The sequence below is a fragment of the Schistocerca americana genome, chromosome 4, assembly GCF_021461395.2.
Source record: "Schistocerca americana isolate TAMUIC-IGC-003095 chromosome 4, iqSchAmer2.1, whole genome shotgun sequence".
Classification (NCBI taxonomy): domain Eukaryota; kingdom Metazoa; phylum Arthropoda; class Insecta; order Orthoptera; family Acrididae; genus Schistocerca; species Schistocerca americana.
Window position 1 is genome coordinate 333,482,060 of NC_060122.1, and position 26,432 is coordinate 333,508,491.

At 39.6% G+C, this 26,432-nt stretch overlaps 1 protein-coding gene across 1 annotated transcript in view; it reads left to right on the plus strand.

Moving 5' to 3' along the window:
• Positions 1-26,432, plus strand: part of LOC124613165 — a 178,832-nt gene that overhangs the window by 6,147 nt on the left and 146,253 nt on the right. Inside the window, exons 6-8 of the mRNA XM_047141795.1 lie at positions 240-568; positions 5,627-5,712; positions 6,012-6,150. Coding sequence (XP_046997751.1) covers positions 240-568; positions 5,627-5,712; positions 6,012-6,150 — 554 coding nt within the window. The remainder of the gene's footprint in view (positions 1-239; positions 569-5,626; positions 5,713-6,011; positions 6,151-26,432) is intronic.

The following is a 26,432-nucleotide window of genomic DNA, read 5'->3' on the forward strand; positions in this document are numbered from 1 at the left end:
CATAAAATTAGTGAGAGATCTTTAAAAAAGATGACAAGCATTTCAAATTTTCATCAGTATATTTACTGAGCAACGTAAATCAAAAGTTCACCAAATTTCTTCATACTCTGTATGTGGGGAATAGCATGCGTCAATGTATCAAAACAAGGTGTTTTCTTATGTTTGGGATATTTCTGTTGACCTTTGTGTTAACAAGGAGGCCCACAAAGAAATTTAAATATTTTACACAACTTTCTCAGGGAACAACGCTACAAGAAAGAGCACTGACAGCAGCAACAAGCATCAGCACAGAGCCAGGAAACCCCATGAACTCAGAAACAAAGAAATCTGTTGTTCCCAGTACTTCACCTGTGCAGACAGAAGTCTCTTCAAGCATACAAACAGAATTGTCACAACATTCAGCTCAGAGTACAAGATCAGTGGGTTCAGGTTCCTGGAGTTCCAACCAAAAGAAAGAAAATTCTCCAGTTCAAAGCAGTGTAGATGTTTGTACAGATTTAACAAAAACTGAAACAGCTGCTCAGACAAATTCAGCTGAAAGTAGACACAGTCTTCTTCCAAGCAAGAGGTGAGTTAAATATGTGCTTTGTATTCTAATATTAATGACTAATCCATTTGCATAATATAGAAAATTAATTACTGTAGTAATTGGATTTTGCCAACTAGATTTTTTAAAAATAAGAAATATGCTAGTACTTTCTTTAAGTTACCATTGTTAGGAGTAACACTAGAAGCAATTACTTGAGTACTAATCTGTTTGCTTTTATATGTTCCATTGGTCCATAAAACAGAAATTAAATGATACAGTCTGGTTACAATTGTGTGTTGATTCTAACATGTGAATAGTATCCAAATTACAGTAATATTAGTCAACAACATGGTTAGTTTCAAAAAGTGCTTGATTGTGATACAAAGTAAGCACCATACTGAACAGATGATAAACCAGTATTGAATGTTAGAATAATACATGCTGAACAATGTAGCTACAACTGCAATTCACTTATAATTTCTTGAATGTGTGCATAATGTTGTTTTGTCAAGTTTTTTGTTTTAATTATATTACTGTAATACAAATAATTGCATATCATATTTCCTATGACAGATTACTTGACTTTTTTTTAACTAAAACCATCATCAGTTTCTCCACATTTGAAGGGTGCTGGTTCCATGATTGTTGTTCAGTTAATGAAAAGCCATACCAGTTGCGTAACTGGAACTTTATTAACTCCCCACAGCTGGTTTCGTCCTTTATATTATGCCATTATCAAGTGTATCTGAAACTTCTATTGTTAGTGCATATATAAATATTTTACAGAATGGGAGATGGGAGACACACACACACAGTATAAGTACAAAAAAATTATGTAACTTAAAAGCGAAATGGACTTGAAAAGTTTTCTGCCCTTTGATATCGTGTGCGCCCTAGGGAGGCCGCCTACATGAACTTGACAAGACCAGTTATGGTTGTGCACTGCACATTTAGTTGACACATGCATGCAGTTTAATCTATCACACTGTTATGTGACAAAATGATGTCCTCATTATAAACATCGAGAACTAGGAAATGGACGTCAAAAAAAATAAAAAAGGAATGTGAAAAGACTTGAACCATAGCTGCATGGTGGATGTGGGTTTGATGTCACAGCAGTCTACTCTTTGAGCCATAATGGCTGGTACTGTAGTGTAGGTGATAAACATTGCTCTCTATGTTCTGATACACTGCATAATGTGACGTCGTCGTTAGGTCCTCATTCTCATACATGTGTTTTCAAAATGCGTCTGATTTGCTTTTGCTAGGTAAACTTTTGTGTTGATTCGGGATGAGGAATTGCGTGCTGACATCCAAGTGTGGCATTTTCTCAGCAGTCTTGGTATGCCTCTTGCTGGATCACAGGAAGTGCCATCTCAAAATTTTCTTGTATCTTATCTATCATTGCAAATCTTCGTCCTTTCAATGAGGTTTTCAACTTTCGAAATAAGGAACACCTCATTCTCATTTGTGCAATCCAAAAGATCTTCAAGGATTCTGAGGTGAAAGTCTGTAGTGACTCATGTGCTGTGTGATAATCTCTGCAGCAAAACGATGCATTCCAAGATGCCATGTCAGGATTTCATGACATGATCCATCTAAGATGTCATATTCGTCTGCAATCTCGTGGACAGTCAGTCTTGAATTGGAATGCACAATTTCGTTGACATTCCTGACGTATGCATTATCAGTAAGCGACAAAGGGCTTCCTGAACAAGTCATATTAACTTCCATCCAACAATTTTTAAACCATGTGAACCACTCATAAGGCTTAAGCACACATCACTGTAGGTTTCCTGCATCATTTGGTGTGCGCATGTAAAGATTTTCTTTGAGATTCATACAAAATGTAATGCAGAAGTTTTGCTCCTCTAACTCTGCCATCTTGAAATTCACGAACTGTGTGACATAACATACAGCACTGAAAAATGGCTAACAGGCAAACAACAATGAAACTTCTAGCAGCCACACATTAAGCACAGGCATTTGCAGATATGCCAACCACATTTCACTCCAACACACCATTGGCATGAAATTACGAATGTTATGGAATTTTTTGAACAGACCTCGTATATCCATATTATGTACTAACAACATCAGTTTCAGATACATGTGGTAATGACCTAATATAAAGGCCAAATCTGGTCATGTAGACTCCATAAAAATCTAATTAAGCAGCCGGAGTGGCTTTTCATTAACATGACATTAATCTTGGTATTTTGTTCTTTTCTTTCTTTCATCAATAAAAACATTTAATAATTTGTTTCATACAGGAAGGACTTTAACATTGCCTACATAAATTGAAACTTCTCATTTCACCTTTGTTTCAGTAAATATATGTGCCTGAAAAAAAAAAGAAAGAAAAAAAGAAAAAAAAATCAAGCACTTTCAAGACGTGGTCAGGTGTCAATGTAGCTTCATACACATACACAGTCTTGGCAATATGTAAATGATTAGAGCTGCAATTCCCTGGCAGGTAGAACGACTACCAGAGTGCATTAGTGTTGCTAACGTCTGGTGTTGTTACCAGGTTTGGTAGGGCATAAAAAGCATCAGATGTTCAGTGATCAATGTGAAGGACACAGAGTTGCCATGTAATAGTGTGAGACAGAGTTACCAGTATCTGACAGTGTTTAAAAGGACTCTTATTGAGTGTCTCCACTTGGCACGTGTAATCATGCAATATTCAGATTTGTGGCCCATTCAGGTATGACAGTGTCCAATGTTGGACTGCATGTGAACATGAGCAAAAGCATACTTCTCTTGAAGGCTCCAGTCAACTACTCATAATCACCATATAGAGGATCACCACGTTGTGCATCAAGCACATCATAACCTGTGGCTGCTTTGTAATATTTTATGTCATCCCACACTATGGTTGGAGACTGGCTGCAGCCAGATGAGGGAAGTACCATCCCATGCATGGGCTGCCTTTTTAACACCACATCACAACACAAACAGTTGTGTTTAAAGTGGTGCTGTGACAGTGAAGCATGGACTGCCAGTGAATGACATCACACTGTGTTCAGCAATTAGTTGTGTTTCTGTGCTATCCTGGGTGATAATCGTCAACGAATCCTGGGTGATAACCGTCAACGAATGGGATGGCAACCTTGGGAGAGGTGCCATTCTTCCACTGTTTTGGATAGGCACGGAGTTGTACTCTTCACATCATGGTTACAGGAATGTGGGATATATTACAGGGAGAGTGCTCATCTCTGTGCAGTCAGAAAAGCTGATGTTGGAAGGAAGGATCCAGATGGCACAGGTTGTGAAGCAGTCATTGAACCGAAGAACATTGTGTTGGGCAGCAAGCTCAGCGGGTTGGGTGGGACCACTACCTCTTGGTCAAAGTCTGTCAGTGACCATTCAAGCAGACAGTAGCTTTTTGGTTGACACACCCACATAGAATGCAGCACAGTGGTTGCAGCTTAGTTTGTGGATCACTTGACTGCTTTCACAGGTAGCCCAGCCTTTGAAAGGGTAGGTGGTGATTGTGACTTAATTGGAGTAGATGAAGGTGGGAAGATGAATGGGACATGCCTTTCATCTAGGTCTATTACATGTATATGAGCCATGAGGCAAGGGGGGTTGGAAGCAGTAATGGAATAGGGATAGACGAGGATATTGTGGAGGTTTGGTGGGTGGCAGAATTCCCATCCGAGATCAAAAACAAAGCCACACAGTTCTCGTGGTTTAAAATGCATGAAGACACAACAATACACGTGCGTCGATCAATAGTAATTTGCTTACCTGGCATGCAGCATTTGATACTATGCTGAATCCACCCTTTTTTTCCCCTCTGAAATAGAAAAATCAAAATGGGAATACCTTAGAGAAAGAGAGAATAATTCAAAAATTTGGCAAGCTGAGATCAGTTGAGCCAAGAAAAATTCCATTAAAATAAAGTTCCACTTGGCCTAGGTTTCAGCATGTGAATTTTCTAAACAAAATATTATTGCTGAGAGCTGTGCACAGTTCATTGAAAGCAGAGGTAAGATAGTTATCTACAACTTGTGATATTACATCCTCCAAGAAATATGAAAGCTAAAATGTCAAATGGGGCTTTTTATGTCCTATAACAGTTAGAATGGTAATAAGAGATTAATTTTCTCATTTCATCGTTCAGCAGTTGCGGCCTCTGCCATGCACAAAGGTATTTCATTGTTAATTCTTCATGTAAAATATACCATACTTTTTTGTCTAATGACCAATTATCCGAAACCATATTGTACATGTTCTCTTTATTCGTTTGTGGTTGATATTTTAAAATGCCCTTCATGTGGACAATTTTGAAATGAAGCAGCCGATACATCATCACTTTCCCTAATCATAGATGAATATTTGTCGGTGATGGCCTGTCTAATAAATAGTTTGCCATCACTGTATTCCAAATAGTTTAAAATACACAGGAAATCACTATTTTAAAAAGGCCTATAAATAAAACTGTTTCATAGATGATATTGATATTTGCTATATTATTGCACAAGGTGAACCAACATAAAAGAAACAAAATTTCATTGAAATCAGTTCCATTCTATGCATAGCTGATAAATTTTCCCTATCTCTCTTAGTCTTGGAAATTGCTCTGCAGTTTGAATTTTGCCATCAGTAAAGCTAAGAAAAATTCTACATTTAAGCTGCATTCAGAATAGCTTTTGACAAGACTTATCCATACATTAGGTGAAATTCCCTAGTTAACATACCAATTGTGTAGTGTACATATTTCATTGACAGCTTTTCTGTAAAAGGTGAACCCAGGACCTGCCACTTAAATCTCATTAGCATCTGATGGTACACCTGATATTAAAAATAATCTGTGCTGTTGATGTTGAAAACACTTACCTGAAATTATTTGACTAAAATCACTGCAATGTGTAGTTGCTGGGTGTAGTAGTGCACCGATTCCTTTGTACCTGAAGATAAAAATCTTCTTTATTTTATCTAAATTACTATTATTAAAGAATCATTGCCGATGATGTCTGGGTTTTAAGAATACCCATGTCACCAGAGATACATTACTTCACAGTTGAGTCATTATTCTTAAACACGCCACTACCATGTTGGTTACCAGTTTGCCTTTCTGATTATGTGCAGATTATGGTCTCATGATGAAATATCCAACTGGGAACAATCACCAGGTGAAGATAAAACGAGAGTAAGGCCATTCAGATATCACAGAGGTAAGTCTCTAGTTAAGATTCATTGAATTGCATTTTGAGAGACAAGCAGCATTACCTAAAAATAGTGTAGAAAATGACAAGTTTAAGAACTGTAGAATAATTTATATCATTAAAACAGAGACAGATCATTAAATTATTTTAAACAAAACTACAAGCCAGGAATGAACCCAAGAGAAACAGTTTATTCTTTAAAACTCAATTATGTATCTTAGTGCATTCTTTTTGTGAATTTCCTAGATGAAAGAGATGAAAGTCCTTTACATTAAATTGTCATTTTCTAAATATTTGCTCTTACACAGATCACAGTATTTCCCCAATGAGAGTGCTGAAAACTGAGAAGCAGAACATAAATCTGAGTGGAAGTGCCGATTTTCTCCACATGGAAAATAATTCTGCAACCACTTGCTTTGATAGAGACTTTATTTCAGTGAAAAACAGGTACGATATATGGGTTCAAGATAGTTTAGAACTATTTAAGTACAACCTTAATGTACTGTTTGGTTTAATGTTTTGCATAATGTTCCTTTCATTGTGTTCCCTCACCCTATTACCTTTAACAATTACCATCTGGAAGGGAGTCTCACATAATTCCTCTCTGTATTTCTCACAGTATTACTATGTCACTAATTTTTAAAGGATAAATAGTGAAAAAAGCCATTAGTGTATCACTGGTCTGTCACCATTGTGTTCCTCAGATGAACTGTTGTTTTCTGCATTTGAGTTCCATGCCAGTTAGCACCTGTCATGGTGCAAAGAGAATACAGTTGTAGTATTGATTTATTGCCTCACTATATTCAGAGAGAAATGTACAGTTACAATTCCAAAAAACCTAGACTTGCAGCTGATAACTATGTATTTATCAGCAATTTCATAGAAGAACCCTTGTTCAGTAGCTTTACTTTCTCCTAAGTTGCAAGAAGCTATGGACTAGAGTAAACACACAGACTCTGTTAATTTCCCTGCATCAAAATAACAAAGTGACTACAACTAATTTTAGGAGGACAGCTGCCAATCAGTAACCAATTATTGAATAGTCTTAACTCATGTCTTCTGTTTTTCTAATTGTTGTCATATAGCTTTGGATCTCAGGTGTCAGTCATCTGATATTGGTTGATGACACTCATTGCCAGTTATGTAACTGCTTTCATTTTGTAGTTTCTCTGTGTAGTGTCTGTATTCCACACAACACCCTGCCTGTAGCTAGCACTGAAAGTACACAGACTATTACAATCCTGCAAAGTGAACTCAATACTGAATATTAAGAAAGAGTATGTGAGCAAATGCAGTGTGGAACTGTGCAGCTTCAACTGACATAAACATACTGTGTGGACTGCTGCATTTATCTTTTGCTATTTGTCAGAATAGCTGTTCCTTTATTTGCTTCATAATCCAGCCCTTTCTGATAGATGCCTTCATAACAGAAATTAAATTGAACAGTCTTTCCTTTTTCCAAATTTGTTTTCCCACCGACATAATTATTGTGTTATCCACAAAGGATAAAATTGTGTGGTTCTTTCTGTTAAGTTAATGTGCTGTTTATTAGCTGTTCATGGATTTATCTTCTTAAAATAACTATTTTTTAAATCCCATCATTTTCCTGTAGGATTGTTGTTACATTTATCTATATTTTGTCACACATCTATCAGCATTCCATAACTTCAGTAAAAGGTCAAATATGTTCAATATCTGGGAAGTATGTATCCGTAGCTAGAAATCTTTCTACCTCCTCATTTCAGTTAAAAGTGTTTGGAACAGAACTACACTGCATCCATTGAGAGGAAATTAAAGTTGTTCCTCCTATCATCACTGTGTGTGCACGTGTGCGAGCATGCACGCCTATGCATTGTAAATACTGTTAATGTTACGAAATATTTTTGTTGGTAATGTTCTACATCTTTGACAAACTTTAGAAATTACATTACATAGCACCATAAGCTGCTGTTTAATTCTTTTTGATTGGATATCGAGCATCCATAGTAAAAATGTCATGCACAAGAGAAAATTTTAGGTGAAGATGACATTTCAAAATTCTAGTAAAAATACAGGCAATTCATGTCAAAACCGTAATATTTATATAAGATGATTAGTCATACAGAGGTAGTTACATAGAGCATCAGTTATAGATAACCATCCAATCTAAGGAAATAGAATTGCAAAAGATCACAAACAACTGTTGTGTGAAACATCCCTAACCTGTAAATGCCATAGATCTGGTTCTAATTAATTAACCTGGTAACTAGCTGTACAAGATATTCCAAAAACTTTAAATGAATTTTTTTTTTTCATTCAAAATCTAACTTTGGTTTTTAGCATGATGTGAAAAATTTCCAGCTCTTCCTTGAGGTCCATATGTCTAGCTTTCTCTGCTTTATGTAAACTGCAAAATTTTATAGCCCAAAGGAGCAACATGGGTGCGAGCACTTGAAGAACCCAGTGTTCAGTGGACTTTCTCATGTTTTCAAAATTTTTGTTACCTTCTTATAGGGCTCCATATCAAGACTTTCTTAAAGATTGATACGCAATTTGGCAGCTTGTGCAATTTCTGTGCTGATTGCTTGAAGAAGGTCAAGGACACTACAAACCTCCGACAGTTGTCGGAGAATGTGAATGGCATCTTTATAAATAATAATGTTATACAAGATTTTGCTTATGTTAGCGGGGATGTCTGCAAAGTTCTCTTTTACAGTTTCAGATTTCTGACAGTCTTTTTGTTGTGCCTATCTGTGACTCAGCATGTTTTACATTTTCTACCTATTTAGAATAATTATCAGTAAAGGTGCATAGACAGTCTTGCTGGAAATTCTATCTAGTAGAATTTGAGAGCTGCAGCAAAGACCATTCTTTTCCTTTAACCAACCATGTGGTTGATGGTGGTTCTGAAAGTACTTATCAACTTCACTAATAATCTTCATTATACTTGTAGATGTTACTTCTTGTACTAGTAAATTAATGTAGTGAGACAAAGAACCCTATGTTAACAAGTCAGGCAGGTTTTATTTCAAAACCTGTCTGATTTATTTTCATTCACAATGCAACCAGAAAATATTTTCTTCTGAAAATATTTTCTTCATACATTTTAATTGAAGTTTTCAAAGACTCTGATCAGTATTTAGCTGTCTCTTGGTTAGCCTCACAATCAGTTGCTTTTACTAGACGTTCTTGTTGGCCTGTATGTGTATAGTGGTTCTATACTTAAGTCATTCTTTATATTATATCACTCATCACATAGAAGTAAAGCACTGTTAAGCTCCTTTAACTTGTTTTATATTTGCATCATCCTTATCGACAACTTTATAAAGCACCAACCCACTTCATAATTTGACGAGATTAGGACCAACATAACCAGGCCGCAGTACTTGGATCGTGTCTTTGTATCCTTGACTTGAAGCTGCATTGAAGGCTGTATTATTAGCATAAGAGAACTTTGCCATTAATAGATCCAGTTTTGCCCTCTGTTGATCACTGGTAATAATTACAAAGTCTACCGAGCTAATTTGTTTTTTCTTCAATTTTGTTGAAGTTAAATGTTGACTTACGACATCCTACTACTAGTGTATCAGTATTACTGTTGCAACTGGAGCAACTAGAGGGAGAATCCATTTGCAGAATAGAATATTATTGTTGTGTGCTGCTGGAGCTAAATCATGTATATCTAACTCCAGAGGAGTTTAAAATTTTTCTCTCCTGTCTTCAGATGACTTTTTATTCTTTCAGTTTTGACAATGACCTCAACAGTGTAGTGCTTACAAAAAGCTTTCTTTTTTTAATAGCCATATATTGCAGTCCACTCGGTTGCTGCCTTTCTTTCCAGACCTGAATAGAATGATGCTGAAAAATTACCTATGGATCATTCTTTGTCAGCCCATTCGATGAATTTTTGAGTGAACATTCGCTCATGTCTCCATAGAACATTGGTAAAATTTAACTTTCATTGAAGCAATACTGGTTGAGATTAGTCAGAGAGAGAGAGGGAGAGAGAGAGAGAGAGAGAGAGAGAGAGAGAGAGAGAGGGAGAGAGAGAGAGAGAGGGAGGGAGAGGGAGAGAGAGAGAGAGAGAGAGAGAGAGAGAGAGAGCACAAATTTCTGGCAACATTGAGCTTGTTTTATCTCAGGAAATATTTTATTTGAAGAAATTAAATTTGGCCATGTTGTACAACTTTGTGCGCTCTCGTAAGAATAACTATGAAACAAATTTTATGAGCCAGGAAATTTTAGATAAAGTTGCCCAAAAAAATTGGCTCCTGAACAAATTCAAAGTTTCCCTTCTTATATCTCAGGTACTGGAACATATGATGAATGTGAAACTTAGTGTGTAGTAACCTAATAGCACAAAGTTTGCAAATGCAAAGTTTCATGTATATACCACTTTCCAATACTGAATAAATGAACGCAAAGTTGAAGATCTTGTAAAAAGATAAAAAATGCAATTTTGTAAAAACATAATAAAATGCAGTATGTTCTATCTGATTTTACAAAAAAAATTGTGTTCTATAAAACTTACCAAATTGGACTCATTAGAAAGATCATGGTTTTAACCACCAAAAAGAGAGAGGTAGAGGAGTGGAAAAAAGAGTAAGTGGGTGTTTTATTGGAGGCTGTGTATGGTGGAATGGGAGCAGGGAAGGGGATACGTGGATGAAAGGCAGGGCTAACAAAGTTTGAGACCAGAGGTTACAGGAATGTGGGATATATTACAGGGAGAGTGCTCACCTTTGTGCAATCAGAAAAGCTGGTGTTGGAAGGAAGGATCCAGATGGCACAGGTTGTGAAGCAGTCATTGAACTGAAGAACATTGTGTTGGGCAGCAAGCTCAGCGGCTTGGGTGGGACCACTACCTCTTGGTCAAAGTCTGTCAGTGACCATTCAAGCAGACAGTAGCTTTTTGGTTGACACACCCACATAGAATGCAGCACAGTGGTTGCAGCTTAGTTTGTGGATCACTTGACTGCTTTCACAGGTAGCCCAGCCTTTGAAAGGGTAGGTGGTGATTGTGACTGAATTGGAGTAAATGAAGGTGGGAAGATGAATGGGACATGCCTTTCATCTAGGTCTATTACATGTATATGAGCCATGAGGCAAGGGAGTTGGAAGCAGTAATGGAATAGAGATAGACGAGGATATTGTGGAGGTTTGGTGGGTGACAGAATATCACTGTGGGAGGGGAGGGAAGTATAGTGGAGGGATATCCCTCATTTCAGGGTACGACAAGAGGTGGTTTAAACCCTGGCAGAGAATGTGATGCCGTTTCTCCAGTTCTTGGTGGCACTGAGAATGAGGGGAATGCTCCGTTGAGGCTGGGCGGTGGGACTCTGGGAAGTAGTGGGTGACGAGATAAAGCAAGGTAGATCTGCTTTTGTACGAGATTGGTAGGGTAATTACGGTCTGTGTAGTTGTTTGGTATATTTGTGGAGATGCAATACCCACAGTTGGCTAGGTTGTATGGAAGTGATTTGTTGGTATGGAATGGATGGCAGCTGTCAAAGTGGAAGTATTGCTGGTGGTTCGTAGGTTTGATATGGACAGATGTATTGAAATATCCCTCTTTGAAGCAGAGTCAGCTTCGAGGAAGGTGGCTTGTTGGGTACAGGAGGACTACGTGAAGTGAGTGGTGGAGATGATGATGAGGTTCTGAAGGAATATGAGCAGGGTGTCCTCATCCTTGATCCAGATCGTGAAGATGTCATCAGTGATTATCAACCTGGTGAGGGGGTTGGGGTTCTGAATGGTAGATTGTCCATAAACAGAATGGTGCTGTGTGGGCACCTATTGCCATATTATGGATTTGTTTGTAAGTGATACCTTCAAAAGTGTAGTAATTGTGGCTGAGAATGTAGTTGGTCGTGGTGACCAGGTAGGAAGTTGTATGTTTGGAATAATTCAGGCATTGGGAAGGGTAGTTTTCAATAATGGCAAACCCATGGGCATTAGGGATGTTAGTATAAATGGAGGTAGCATCAATTGTGATAAGTAGGACATCATGCAGTACAGGAACAGGACCTTTGAAGAGTTGATGGGGGAAATGGTTGGTGTTTTTTATATTTTATATAGGAGGTTAGGTCACAGGCAATAGGCTGATGGTGTTGAACTATGACAGTATAGATTCTCTCAGTGGGGACACATTAAATGGCTTCAATGTGACATCCTGGGTGCTTGGGTTTATGTACTTCAAGAAGCACATGAAAGGTAAGTGTGCAGGGAGAGGTAGGGGTGAAGAGAGAGAGACACACAAGGGAGAGGTTCTGGGATGGGACTAAGGATTTGAGGAGAGACTGGAGAGCATGCCAGATTTCTGGAATGGGGCCACTGTGACAGGGTTTGTGGGCGGACAGCTGGTGGAGTTCTTCCTACAGGCAACTCCTAAGGTTAAAAACCACAGTGGTGGAGTCTTTGTCGCAGGTAGGATTATAGTTTTGGGATCAGTTTTTAGGTGGTGGATTGTGGTACTTTCTGTATATGTAAGGCTTAGTTTCCATGTTGATGGGTTGTGGAAATGATGACGAGGCAAGGTTTGAGGTTACGAAATTCTGCCATGTTAACAGGGTGATATGAGAGCAGTGGAGGTGGATCAAGGTTGAATGGAGGATGAAACAGTCAGGCATGGTTCAACTATGAATTTGGATTGACTCTGATTGGTACAGTTAATAACAAAAAAGTTCTTCACTGTAGGGACCAGGAGATGAAACAAGGTCTTTAACAAGTCCAACATGATTGAATTTTGGACTGAAGGAAAAGATAAGGCCTTTGGAAAGAACAAATGCTTCTATGGGACTAAACCCTAGTCCTATAAAAGTATCAGTCCTTTCCAAAGACATAACCTTTTTTCCTAAACCCCAAATTCAACCATGCCCCTGCCACTCTCCACATTCCTACCTACTACATGCACCCAATGTCCATAAGCCCAACATTCCAGGATGCCACATTGTGACCAGTTACTTAGCATCCCCTGAGAAAATCTCTGCTCTCATAGACCAACACTGTCACCCAATTACCTGTAACCTGCCCTCCTATATGAAAGACACTAACCATTTACTCCACCAACTCTCCACAGTTCCTGTCCCTTTACTACACAGCAGTCTGCTCCTCACTACTGATGCTACCTCCCTTTACACTAATATTCCTTTTGCCCATGGCCTTCCTGCTACTGATCACTACCTTTCCCAATGCCTGACTTACTCCAAACTGACAACCTCCTTCCTAGTCACCATGACCAACTATATCCTCACCCACAGTTACTTTACCTCTGAAGGAATCACTTACAAACAAATAGTGGTACAGCACTGGGCACCAACTTGTGCCAACCTATTCGTGGATGATGTAGAGGAAACCTTCCTAACCACCCAGAATCCCAAACTCTTTACCTGGTTCATATTATATTGACATCTTCATGATCTGAATCAAGGGTGACGACATCCCATCCACACTCCTCCAGAACCTCATCCCCTTCTCCTGCATTCGTTTCACCTGGTCTTTCTGAACCCAACAAGCCACCATCCTCGATGTTCATCTCAACTTCAAAGACCGTCGCATCTGTAGTGACGAATAATTCCTCTCAAAATATACCAAGTGTCTCACCGAGGCCTTCACAGACCATAATTACAGACAGTAATTACAGAAACAGATCTCCCTTGAATTCTCTCTCGAGTCACCCGCCACTCCCAGAGTCCCACTGACCAGCCACAAAGTACCAAGGACTGGAGCAACTGGATCACATTCTCTTCCAGGGTTTCAGTTACCTCCTGTCTACCCTGAAATGAGGCATATCCTACCTACTAGCCTTCCTGTCCCTCCCAAAATAGTATTCCACCACCCTCCAAACCTCTGCAATATCCTCTTTCCTCCTTGTTCCACCTCTCTCCCAAACCTTCCCCTCATAGCTCATATCCCTTTAAAAGACCTAAATGCAAAACTTGTCCCATACATCCTTCCCCCACCACCACCACCACCACCACCACCACATACACGTGCCACAAGCATCATCTATCTCATCAAAGGCAGGACTACTTGTGGAAGCAGTCATGTAATCTACTAACAAGGTACCATCACTGTGCTGTGTTCTACCTGGGCATGACAACCAAAAAGCTGTCTGTTTGCATGCACAGGCATTGGCAAACTGTGGCCAAGAGACAGCTTGACAACCCAGTTGATGGGTATAGTGCCCAACACAACATTCATTTCAATGGCTGCTTCACAGCCTGCATGATCTGGATCCTTCTTACCAGCTCTAGCTTTCCTGAACTGCACAGGTGGCATTGCTGCCTGCAATATATGCTATGTTCCCATACAGCCCCCCCCCTCTCCCCCCCCCCCCCCCCCCCCCCCCCAGTGTCAACCTTTGTTAGTCCCTGTCCTTCAGTCCCTTTGCCTTCACCACTCCACACCAAACCACTCACAGTCCTTTCTCCCCCTTCTCTACTCCCCAGTTCCGTGCTGATCCTACTGATTGCACCTAGTTGCCTTATGCCCTCCCTAACACATCCCTACGTAATTCCACATGCCGCACTTTACTGTTCCTCGCCCTACCCTGCTCTCTCCCCCCACCCAGCCTCCTCCTTACCCCCACCATCCATATTGCTTCCCCCATCATGTGCAGTTGCTCACGGTTCGACCTTTGTGGCCAGAGACAGTTGTCACATGTGTGTGAGTTGTGCTTGCATGAATGTGTGTGTTGTCTACTTTAGAAGAAGGTTGTTTGGCCAAAAGCACGCATGTTTAGCAGTTTTTTCGTTGTGCCTGTCTGTGACTCAGCAGCACTTCTATATGATGAGAAACAATCTATCCTTTTCATTGTGTTGTCATTACTCCAGCCTGGATTTTCCGCAGTTTTGTCGTACATTTTTACAAAAAATTCTACCATCATTGCAGAATGACGTAAAAATGGCAAAAATACCGAAATGAGCTCATTGTGATAGACATACAATGAATTAATAAAGTTTCAATAAAATAGGACAAAAACTTGAAAGGAATTATGTAATATTCATCTGATTATATCTTTACAATGTACTCTGTCATTCACTACAGTGAATTGTCCTTCCAACTCAGAAGTGTAACTAAGTGGCTAGGTTTTTATTGCAAGATGGCATATTCTTAATATGCGATATCATGGATATCCTAATGCACGACAGTATTGCATATTACACACAGTCTCATATTAAAATAACTTCAGCATGTCATCCAGTTAGCTGGAGTCATATTTTTACCAAGTGGTTAGACAATTTTGTGAACTTTATGAAGCCACCTAGTGGTAATACTACTATTATTTTAATACATGATGACAGGGTTGCCACAGGTTCTGAAATTCAGGGAATGTCATGGAATTTCAAACACATCAGGGAAATCATGGAAATTTGAAGGGGGGAAAAAAAACAGGAAAAACCTCGTTTTTATCTCAGTAGATGAAATGGTCTGGTTACTGAGGTGTCATGCGTTGTCACTGGCTGGGCACAACGGAGTTTGTGCACTACTTCCCTGCTCCCCCATTCTTACTCCTTCTCCCCTTCCTACCACTACCACTCCCCTCAGGTTGCAATCAGTGCTGTCAAAATATGTATATATTTGCACTATTTTTTCTTGTACCATAGCTGCAAAGACAGATTGAGATTTAAAAATTTGTCAGGGAAAACTGCTAAAACTTGTCTGGAAATCAGGGAAGTAGCAGGGAAGTTCACTTGTGGCAACTCTGGATGAGCTTCACATCACATTTAGGTGATACACAAAGCAAGAGAAAAACGTTACCACGCAATCTGTTTATCACTCCTTTCCACACATTCGTGGAATTCATGGGAATGTTAAAAATGCATTATCCGCAAGAAATAGAATCTTGTTGGGCAAATATCTCGGGTGCATTAGTAATCTCCTTTTTGATTACAAAGTTATTTTGAGTGGCCTACTTGAGAGCATTAACAATGGAAAGTGTCATAAACAGCCTCTTGAAAACAGGACTCTTCTTGTGTTACAGACAAATACAGTACTTCGAGACAATGATTTTGTAATACACCAAGAGTCTCACATACAAGATGCAAACAACGGAGTTAATGTGGGTCCAAATGGTATCTGTCCAACTCCCAAAATCAGCAAGCCACATCTAGAACCACCAGCTCTAGTAAAATTAGCACGTTCTGAATCTATTAAGTAGCTAACATTGTCTCCCTATAGGGAACATCTGAAAGAGAAGAAATCTGTGGTGGTATCAAAGGAAACAAGTGAAAGTTTTGTTCTTGAAAAATAACAACACAGGTAACATAATCAGCCAGTTTTTTGGGGTTTGATACAAATTTAATTGAGGTCAATGCTTTAGAAATGGAGTGTGAAGGAGAAGACACTGAATACATATTCTGCAGTGCTCATTTCTCTAAACTGAAGACAAACCGAGAGAAATTGGCACAGTACCTGGAATGCTAACCTAGGCTCCCAAAAATGTTGTCTCGAAAAAGAGCTTTCGTATGTCTGGACTGCACTTTATTTGCACAAAGAACAGAGAATTTTGGAGAGGTAATAAGGAAGAGAATATTTTTATGTTAGGGTTCATCAGTTCATGTGTGGGTCAATAGTCAATATTTTTTTCTCTGACCATCTCATACTGTGTGTGTGTGTGTGTGTTTCCCAAATTCACACATATGAAATATTAAATAGCATGAATTCATTGAGTAAAATTTAAGTACAATGATATTATGTACATTTCCAATTAACGAACTTACAGTTATATCAAGTATTGTAATATGAAGTGGTGAAATGTGAGATAGGGAAGTTTCACGTCATAAAGGAGGCTACTGTGGGGTCCATCCACCACTTGCATGAATCACTTGCCTCATTTGATGAGGCATGGAAACAGTCTGCCTCTTGGAATATGTCTCATTGTCCACAAGACTGTCCAGTGTATCCCACACTTTGTCCCACAGTTGGTTAGGTGTGCATGGGCTGGTGTTGGCCAGTGGAAGTGCTTGTGACACTCCATTTTGGGACACAGATTGACATCACGATTCAAAGCCTGGCACTGGTAAGTCAATCAGATCGACATTAGCCTGTTGTGACAACCATTGCTGAACTATTTGACTTGAGTGAACCAGTGCACTCCACTGGGATAGCGCATCCTCACACTCTGTACCATAGTACGTTTCGTGATGGATCTGCAGTAAGTTGACCATAAATTCATTGAAGTATCCCTGCCACATCTGATGACATTCATCCACAGCATGAGACAATGATGCGTTCAACATGTGAATGTTGAGTCACATACTGTGGGTCATAACATGCTCTCCATAGTCTACAGACTATCACTGGACCCCTCATTAAGTGAGCTAAATATTGACTCATCTGAAAACATTATGTGGTACCAGTCATGTTGTACATTTGATTCAGTGAAGGAAAGCCTAAATTTTGAATTGAACAGTGTTTAAAAATGGGCGTTTTACACGTGTCATGTGACACATGGTCTTGCTGAGTCATCGACACTTTTCCTAAGCCCAACATTTGAAGCCAACCAATTACCTCTGCCTTGTGTCACTGCTTAATCCACTTCTGGGCACAGTGAGGTTGAATGCCACACCTGGCTTCAGTTTCATGTGTGCTGAAACCATTACACTGGACAAGTGCCAGGACATTCTCTCTCGTGGCCTACATAAGATGAAACATCCTGGCAGTAAGTGACTATTTGTCATATACCCATCTGTGGCACAATGTGTTTCGTGTTGAGCTGACATTGGCTATATTCGTGTTACACTTGAAACACATCAACAAACAATACAATTTGTTAAGCAAATCAGCAGCCAGTTGTACAAAGGAAGTTTTATTTGTCTATTGGTTTCAGGCCCCTAGTGCCCTCTTTCAGAAGATTAGAATGATTGCATTACAAGCGAGTGTCAGAAATAAGCAGGTGATGTAGCGTATTACTGTAGTCATGTGGATCATATTGCATGTACAAATGTGGTAAAGCTACTATGATCCCCATTACTACAGTAAAATGCTGCATACACTGGCCTATTTTTGACACTCACTAATAATGTGATATTTCTAATCTTCTGAAGAAGGGTGCTATGTACACGAAACTTGAAGATATAAAATTTATTATGTGCAGCTGGTTGGTTGTCCCCCTCCCCCCCAACAAATACACCTACTATTGATGAAGATGGATAAAGGACTAAACAATACGATGTAAAGAAATAAGATATCGAAGGGTTGCAAACCCCAATTACTTCAGGAGAATTCCAGAGCCTCAAACACTGCCATGGGTGACCATGTAACTGTACAGATTTACTCTTACTTGTTTATTTGAGGTAAAGCCTTTAGACATTTGAAACGATAAGTGTTATAACATACATTAAAACAGTGTGTGGTAATTATACATACTCACAGAAAATTGAAAAGGTCTATATAGAAGGAAATAAATTCACTGTGAAAAGTGTTACATTTTGTGCTGCTGCCATTGCTAGTGTATGTTGCATTACCACTGGTGTAAGCTGTGCACAAATAAAGATACCTGAGCTTATCAAGACATGCAAATTGTTTTGTGTTATCAGCTATACATTTAATGAAAAAATTAATTTAATATGCAATGTGTGATACCTGTTGATGACTTCAATTCCCAATGTTGTGCAATTGTTCCACAGATAAGTCAAAAAGTTGTTTTCAGTAAAACTGGAGCTTTTGGAATGTATCAAGAACATTCCAGGTTATCTCGAATTAAAGTGTGGTCATGACAAAATTTAGATGATGATGACATCCTCTTGGGTAAAATATTCCAGAGGTAAAATAGTCCCCCATTCGGAACTCCGGGCGGGGACTGCTCAGGAGGGCATTGTTATTAGGAGAAAGAAAACTGGCGTTCCACAGATCGGAGCGTGGAATGTCAGATCCCTTAATTGGGCACGTAGGTTAGAAAATTTAAAAAGGGAAATGGATAGGTTAATGTTAGATATAGTGGGAATTAGTGAAGTTTGGTGGCAGGAGGAACAAGACTTCTGGTCAGATGAATACAGGGTTATAAATACAAAATCAATTAGGGATAATGCAAGAGTAGGTTTAATAATGAATAGGAATGTTGGTAAGATACTACAAACAGCATAATGAATGAATTATTGTGGCCAAGATAGATACGGAGCCCACAAGTTTATATGCCAACTAGCTCCCAGATGATGAAGAGATTGATGAGAAGTACTATGAGATAAAAGAAATTATTCAGATAATGAAGGAGGCGAAAATTTAATAGTCATAGGCGACTGGAACTCGATAGTAGGAAAAGGTAGAGAAGGAAACGTAGTAGGTTAATATGGAATGGGAGAATTTTGCACAGAGCATAACTTAATCATAGCTAACACTTGGTTCAAGAATCACAAAAGAAGGTTGTATACGTGGAAGAAGCCTGGAGATACTGGAAGGTCTCAGGTAGATTGTATAATGGTAAAACAGAGATTTAGGAACCAGGTTTTAAATTGTAAGACATTTCCAGGGGCAGATGTGGACTCTGACCACAATTTATAGGTTGTAAACTGTAGAATAAAACTGAAGAAACTGCAAAAAGATGGGAATTTAAGGAGATGGGACCTGGATAAACTGACTAAACCAGAAATAAAACTGTGTGCCCGACCGAGACTCGAACTCAGGACTTTTGCCTGCATGGTTCGCAGGAGAGCTTCGGTAAAGTTTGGAAGGTAGGAGACGAGGTACTGGCAGAAGTAAAGCTGTGAGTACCGGGCGTGAGTCGTGCTTCGGTAGCTCAGTTGGTAGAGCACTTGCCCGCGAAAGGCAAAGGTCCCGTGTTCAAGTCTCGGTCGGGCACACAGTTTTAATCTGCCAGGAAGTTTCATATCAGCGCACACTCCGCTGCAGAGTGAAAATCTGAGATGGCGAAGGTTAGGTGGACGGCGGAAATACACTCTTGGCGGAGTGGGGAGGATTTCGCAACCTGTTAGTTCATCCCTATGAAATCCCCAAACCACCTTCCCTACCCTCTGGCTCCTATCCTTGTAACCGCCCCCGGTGCAAACCTGTCCCATGCACCCTCCCACCACCACCTACTCCAGTCCTGTAACCCGGAAGGTGTACACGATCAAAGGCAGAGCCATGTGTGAAAGCACCCACGTGATTTACCAACTGACCTGCCTACACTGTGATGCATTCTATGTGGGAATGACCAGCAACAAACTGTCAATTCGCACGAATGGACACAGGCAGACAGTGTTTGTTGGTAATGAGGATCACCCCGTGGCTAAACATGTCTTGGTGCACGGCCAGCACATCTTGGCACAGTGTTACACCGTCCGGGTTATCTGGATACTTCCCACCAACACCAACCTATCCGAACTCCAGAGATGGGAACTTGCCCTTCAGTATATCCTCTCTTCTCGTTATCCACCAGGCCTCAATCTCCGCTAATTTCAAGTTGCCGCCACTCATACCTCACCTGTCTTTCAACAACTTCTTTGCCTCTACAGTTCCGCCTCGACTGACATCTCTGCCCAAACTCTTTGTCTTTAAATATGTCTGCTTGTGTCTGTTTGTGTGGATGGATATGTGTGTGTGTGTGTGTGTGTGTGTGTGTGTGTGTGTGTGTGTGTGTATACCTGTCCTTTTTTCCCACTAAGGTAAGTCTTTCCGCTCCCGGGATTGGAATGACTCCTTACCCTCTCCCTTAAAACCCACATCCTTTCATCTTTCCCTCTCCTTCCCTCTTTCCTGATGAGGCAACCGTTGGTTGCGAAAGCTAGAATTTTGTGTGTATGTTTGTGTTTGCTTGTGTGTCTATCGACCTGCCAGCGCTTACCAAACTATTAGTTTAATAAGCCACGGCTGCAAAATACTAATGCGAATTCTTTACAGACGAATGGAAAAACTGGTAGAAGCCAACCTCGGGGAAGATCAGTTTGGATTCCGTAGAAATGTTGGAACACCTTAGGCAGTACTGACCCTATGACTTATCTTAGAAAATAGATTAAGGAAAGGCAAACTTACGTTTCTAGCTTTTGTAGGCTTAGAGAAAGCTTTTGACAATATTGACTGGAATACTCTCTTTCAAATTCTGAAGGTGGTAGGGGTAAATCACAGGGAGCAAAAGGCTATTTACAATTTGTACAGAAACCAGAAGGCAGTTACAAGAGCGTACGGGCATGAAAGGGAAGCAGTAGTTGGGAAGGGAGTGAGACAGGGTTGTAGCCTCTCCCCAATGTTATTCAATCTGTATATTGAGCAAGCAGTAAAGGAAACAAAAGAAAAATTTGGAGTAGGAATTAAAATTCATGGAGAGGAAATAAAAACTTTGAGGTTCGCTGATGACATTGTAATTCTGTCAGAGACAGCATAGGACCTGGAAGAGCAGCTGAATGGAATGGACAGTGTCTTGAAAGGAGGATACAAGATGAACGTCAACAAAAGCAAAACAAAGATAATGGAATGTAGTCGAATTAAATTGGGTGATACTGTGGGAATTAGATTAGGAAATGAGAGACTTAAAGTAGTAAAGGAGTTTTGCTATTTGGGAAGCAAAATAACTGATGATGGTCGAAGTAGAGAGGATATAAAATGTAGACTGGCAATTGCAAGGAAAGCGTTTCTGAAGAAGATAAATTTGTTAACATTGAGTATAGATTTAAGTGTCAGGAAGTCATTTCTGAAAGTATTTGTATGAAGTGTAGCCATGTATGGAAGTGAAACGTGGACGATACATAGTTTAGACACGAAGAGAATATAAGCTTTTGAAATGTGGTGCTACAGAAGAATGCTGAAGATTAGATGGGTAGATCACATAACTAATGCGGAGGTATTGAATAGAATTGGAGAGAAGAGAAATTTGTGGCAAAGCTTGGTTAGAAGAAGGGGTCAGTTGGTAGGGCATAGTCTGAGGCATCAAGGGATCACCGATTTAGCATTTGGAGGGCAGCTTGGAGGGTAAAAATCGTAGAGGGAGACCAAGAGATGAATACACTAAACAGATTCAGAAGGATGTAGGTTGCAGTAGGTACTAGGAGATGAAGAAGCTTGCACAGGATAGAGTAGCATGGAGAGCTGCATGTCTCTGGACTGAAGACCACAACAACAATATTTTCTGATGTGCATGAGAGACTTGTGGATGTAGTTATGATTTCCCTTATCCTCACTGACATCTAATTATGTGACTGACATCTCATCTCCTAATGACAGATCATTTAAAAACAACTGTTTTCGCTTTAACACTTCACCTGAAAGGAAAAATGCTACATCATTCCATTATGAAGGGGCCAGAATTTTATCGTCATCATTAACTAACTATAGAGTATGGCTGAAAGGAAAGATATAAAACTAAATATGTAAAATTCTTGTGATGATTTTTTTTCACCCATATAGTTTTGGAGCAGTTTTGAGAATTTGCTTTTTTATTAATTACAAATCCTTAAATGTACCCACTTGGATTTTCCCCAGAAATATTTTAAAAATTTAGTTTTTATTTGGTCATAAATTGATGATGCATTTTTTTTTGTGCTTCATTGTAATGGCTCATTCTCTCCCTGGTTTCTTCTAAAAATGTCTGCTGGTGGGTATCATATACGAGGTGCATTCAAGTTCTAAGGCCTCCGATAAACTGGCATTACTTCTCGACGTAATCGCCCTTGAGATGTACACATTTTTCACAACGCTGACGCCATGATTCCATGGCAGCGGCAAAGGCTTCTTTAGGAGTCCGTTTTGACCACTGGAAAATCGCTGAGGCAATAGCAGCACGGCTGGTGAACGTGCAGCCACAGAGAATGTCTTTCATTGTTGGAGAAAGCCAGAAGTCACTAGAAGCCAGGTCAGGTGAGTAGGAAGCATGAGGAATCACTTCAAAGTTGTTATAACGAAGAAACTGTTGCGTAACGTTAGCTCGATGTGCGGGTGCGTTGTCTTGGTGAAACAGCACACGCGCAGCTCTTCCCGGACGTTTTTGTTGCAGTGCAGGAAGGAATTTGTTCTTCAAAACATTTTCGTAGGATGCACCTGTTACCGTAGTGCCCTTTGGAACGCAGTTGGTAAGGATTACGCCCTCGCTGTCCCAGAACATGGACACCATCATTTTTTCAGCACTGGCGGTTACCCGAAATTTTTTTGGTGGCGGTGAATCTGTGTGCTTCCATTGACCTGACTGGCGCTTTGTTTTTGGATTGAAAAATGGCATCCACGTCTCATCCATTGTCACAACTGACGAAAAGAAAGTCCCATTCATGTTGTCATTGCGTGTCAACATTGCATGCCACACGGGCAGCCATGTGGTCATCTGTCAGCATTCGTGGCACCCACCTGGATGACACTTTTCGCATTTTCCGGTCGTCACGCAGGATTGTGTGCACAGAACCCACAGAAATGCCAACTCTGGAGGCGATCTGTTCAACAGTCATTCGGCGGTCCCCCAAAACAATTCTCTCCACTTTCTCGATCATATCGTCAGACCGGCTTGTGCGAGCCCGAGGTTGTTTCGGTTTGTTGTCACACGATATTCTGCCTTCATTAAACTGTCGCACCCACAAACGCACTTTCGACACATCCATAACTCCATCACCACATGTCTCCTTCAACTGTCGATGAATTTCAATTGGTTTCACAATATGCAAATTCAGAAAACGAATGGTTGCACGCTGTTCAAGTAAGGAAAACGTCGCCATTTTAAGTATTTAAAACAGTTCTCATTCTCACCGCTGGCGGTAAAATTCCATCTGCCGTACGATGCTGCCATCTCTGGGACGTATTGACAATGAACGCAGCCTCATTTTAAAACAATGCCCATGTTTCTATCTCTTTCCAGTGCGGAGAAAAAAAATCGGAGGCCTTAGAACTTGAATGCACCTCGTATTAGTGAAGTGAGGCGCAGTATGCTTTGAGAATTATTGCAGCTGCTGTCTGAACATACCTCTTCTTTCTCTGAAGGTGAAATGATTTGATCATGTTGTTTTGAAGCATACAACTGAATTTTGTTTTGCATATGCAATTATCTATTTCCAAAATTTCTAAGAAGCTGAGGTTTAACAGTTTGTGTGTCTAGACAAAAGCGATTTCAGTCTTATCCAGCAGTTCACCCAGAGGTATCTGAGAATTCTTATCTCCCCCCCCCCCCCCCCCCCCCCCCCCCAAGAGAAGGAAAAATTGTCTGCATTGATACCTCAGTTTTATTTCTGAAAAGACTAGTCCTTTTCTCTCTACTGTCTGTCATCGTGCATAAAGCTTTTTCATGCAGAAAAGATAAGGCTATCCATCTGCTGTTATTAAGTCTGCAGTAAGTTGAACACATTGTATTCTGGCTTGTCCAAACTTAACATAGAGTTTCTTAGACAGTTTCATTACTTTTTTCCAATGACTGTACATGAAATTGTGTTTAACCTTGGGAACTTGATTTTGATCATTGAGGAAGAGCAATATTCTTGCTGTTTTTATTGCAAAGACTGATGTAAATGAACATAACCATTAGGCCTCACCTCAGTGTTGATTCCTTTTTTCATGACCAGCAAACCAACTTTTCATTTATACATTTTTCTGACATTTTTGTGTAGTTATTGATGATTCATTTTGACACAATCGCCCTCCCCAACCTTCCCAGACTTGCTTCTGTCATTGCTCTTTCATTCTCCAGTGCATTACCACAGATAAAACTGTTAGCAGAATAAATTTCTAGCAGTATCTGATTGGAACACTAAGATTTACTACGCACACATTAACAAGGTAAAAACCCTTACACAAATAATGATTTTACACAAATGTTTGTACAATACAGTTTCACAGATTGAAAATGTAGAACATCCATAGTTACTCACAGCACTACAAAAGACTATTTAACATGCGAGACATAGTCTAAATTCTCACACCTCCCACTTGACTCATGCCTGCAAAAAAACGCGAAAGACATTAAAAAAAAATCACTCCAAAATCTTAGGTCGGTGGATGTCATCATGTCTGGCAGTGTTTGCTCTGAAGCTATGTATTCCAGTGCCTTGAGCTGAAAATATTTCTCTTATATGATGATGTCTTGCATCTATTTGTTTGGTTTGTCTCTTGTGGCCACTAGTCTTAGACAAGTAAATTGCTGTGTTGTTACGTGGGTTGGAGATAGTTCACTGTTGTCCTTTTAAGCTCTAGCTATTGTTGACTGTTTCTGACTCTGCCGGGGTATCACTGCTCCTTGAAATTTAAGCATGTAACAACAAAAACAATCAATTATTGATAGCCGCATGTCAGGGGACCCTTATGGTCAGTCTCCCCTGACACACGGTTCTGGGTGACTTTCCCAAAATCTATCCCTTTTCCTAGACCTCTCCAGTCCTTTTCTTTCACCCTTCTTCCTTCCCCCTTCAACCCTTCTCTCTGAAGAAAGAGCCACCGGCTCTGAAAGCCTGGCAGTCAAAAGTAATGGCAGAACACACAAATAAGAGATTGTTGAGTCTCTTATTTGTGTGTTCTGCCATAACTTTGAAATTGAAACAGATACACGGTTGTCGACTTTCTGTATTCCGAAAGTAACATATTATGCGGGGTCCTCTTCTTTAGAAAACAATAGCTTCATTGCCTTGGTATCTTTTAGATAGCTAAAGATCCTCACAGCTGCCTGCCACCCAGATTCTTACAAAAATGTGTGACAATTCCTATCGAATAAGCTAGGTCCAGTCTATTTTCTGACTGAGTGTACATTAAACGTCCTGTTGCTACACAATATGGAATGTTCTTCATAGATTCTTGCTTTTGTTTGGTTTTTAGACTCCTATCATGAGTGAGCACATGGATATTGTCCAGTGGGGTAGATATCGGGTTGGACTGTTTCATATTGAATCTGTTGAGAATTTGCTCCACATAATGTGTCTGGTCCATCCACAAATAACCTTTCTTGTGGCTCTTAGTAATTCGAATACCTAAACAATTAGAACCTTCTCCAAGATCTTTCATCTTGAATTTTACTCTTAGTTTGTTTTTGAAAACATCCTTCTCTCGTTAATCATTACTGAAAATTAGCATATCATCCAAATAAACAGCAACTATTAAAATGTCTGAACCTTGAATTTTGTAATAGACAAAAGGATCAGCTTTTGATCTCTTCTAGTTTAGATTCAACAGAGTAATGTCTCATTCAAGTTCCAGCAGTGACCACATTGATTCAATCCATACACTGCCTTTTTAGGCTTTTAATATCAGCATTTTTCACTGTCTTTGTATCTGTATCTTCTCGTGGAACTTTCACGTAAGTCTCTTGCTGTGTACACTTCAGTTACGTCTGTTATTTTGCATCAGGAGTTGCCACATACTAAAGTTTTTTCTTCCCATCAGCTGTTTGAGCAGGGGTAGCGAATTGGTGTTTATGGAAACCATTGTATTTGTGATTAAGTTGTTCCCTATTGCCACAGACTGCCACTAATTTCTGGTAACCAATGATGATGATATACTTTTTTTTAGAATATTATATTGGAGTATGCATAATGGGTCCATAACCTGTTAGCAGAGTAATTTCCTGGTGGTATCTTTTTGGAATGATAAGATTTGTTACACACACATTAACAAAGTAAACACTGTTATATGAACTGTTGTACGATACAATTTCACAGAATAAAAATATAGTTATCTATATAGCAACATAAAAGATTATTCAACAAGCAGGGTATTGATTTTAAATTCTCACAAAAACTATTCAAACCCTTCACTTTTTCAGGCATTCAGAGACAACAGAAATCTGATTCTCAGTATTTCATATGATTATTGACCAAATTTAAAAATTTTAAATGCTGTCATAAACTGCTCCATAA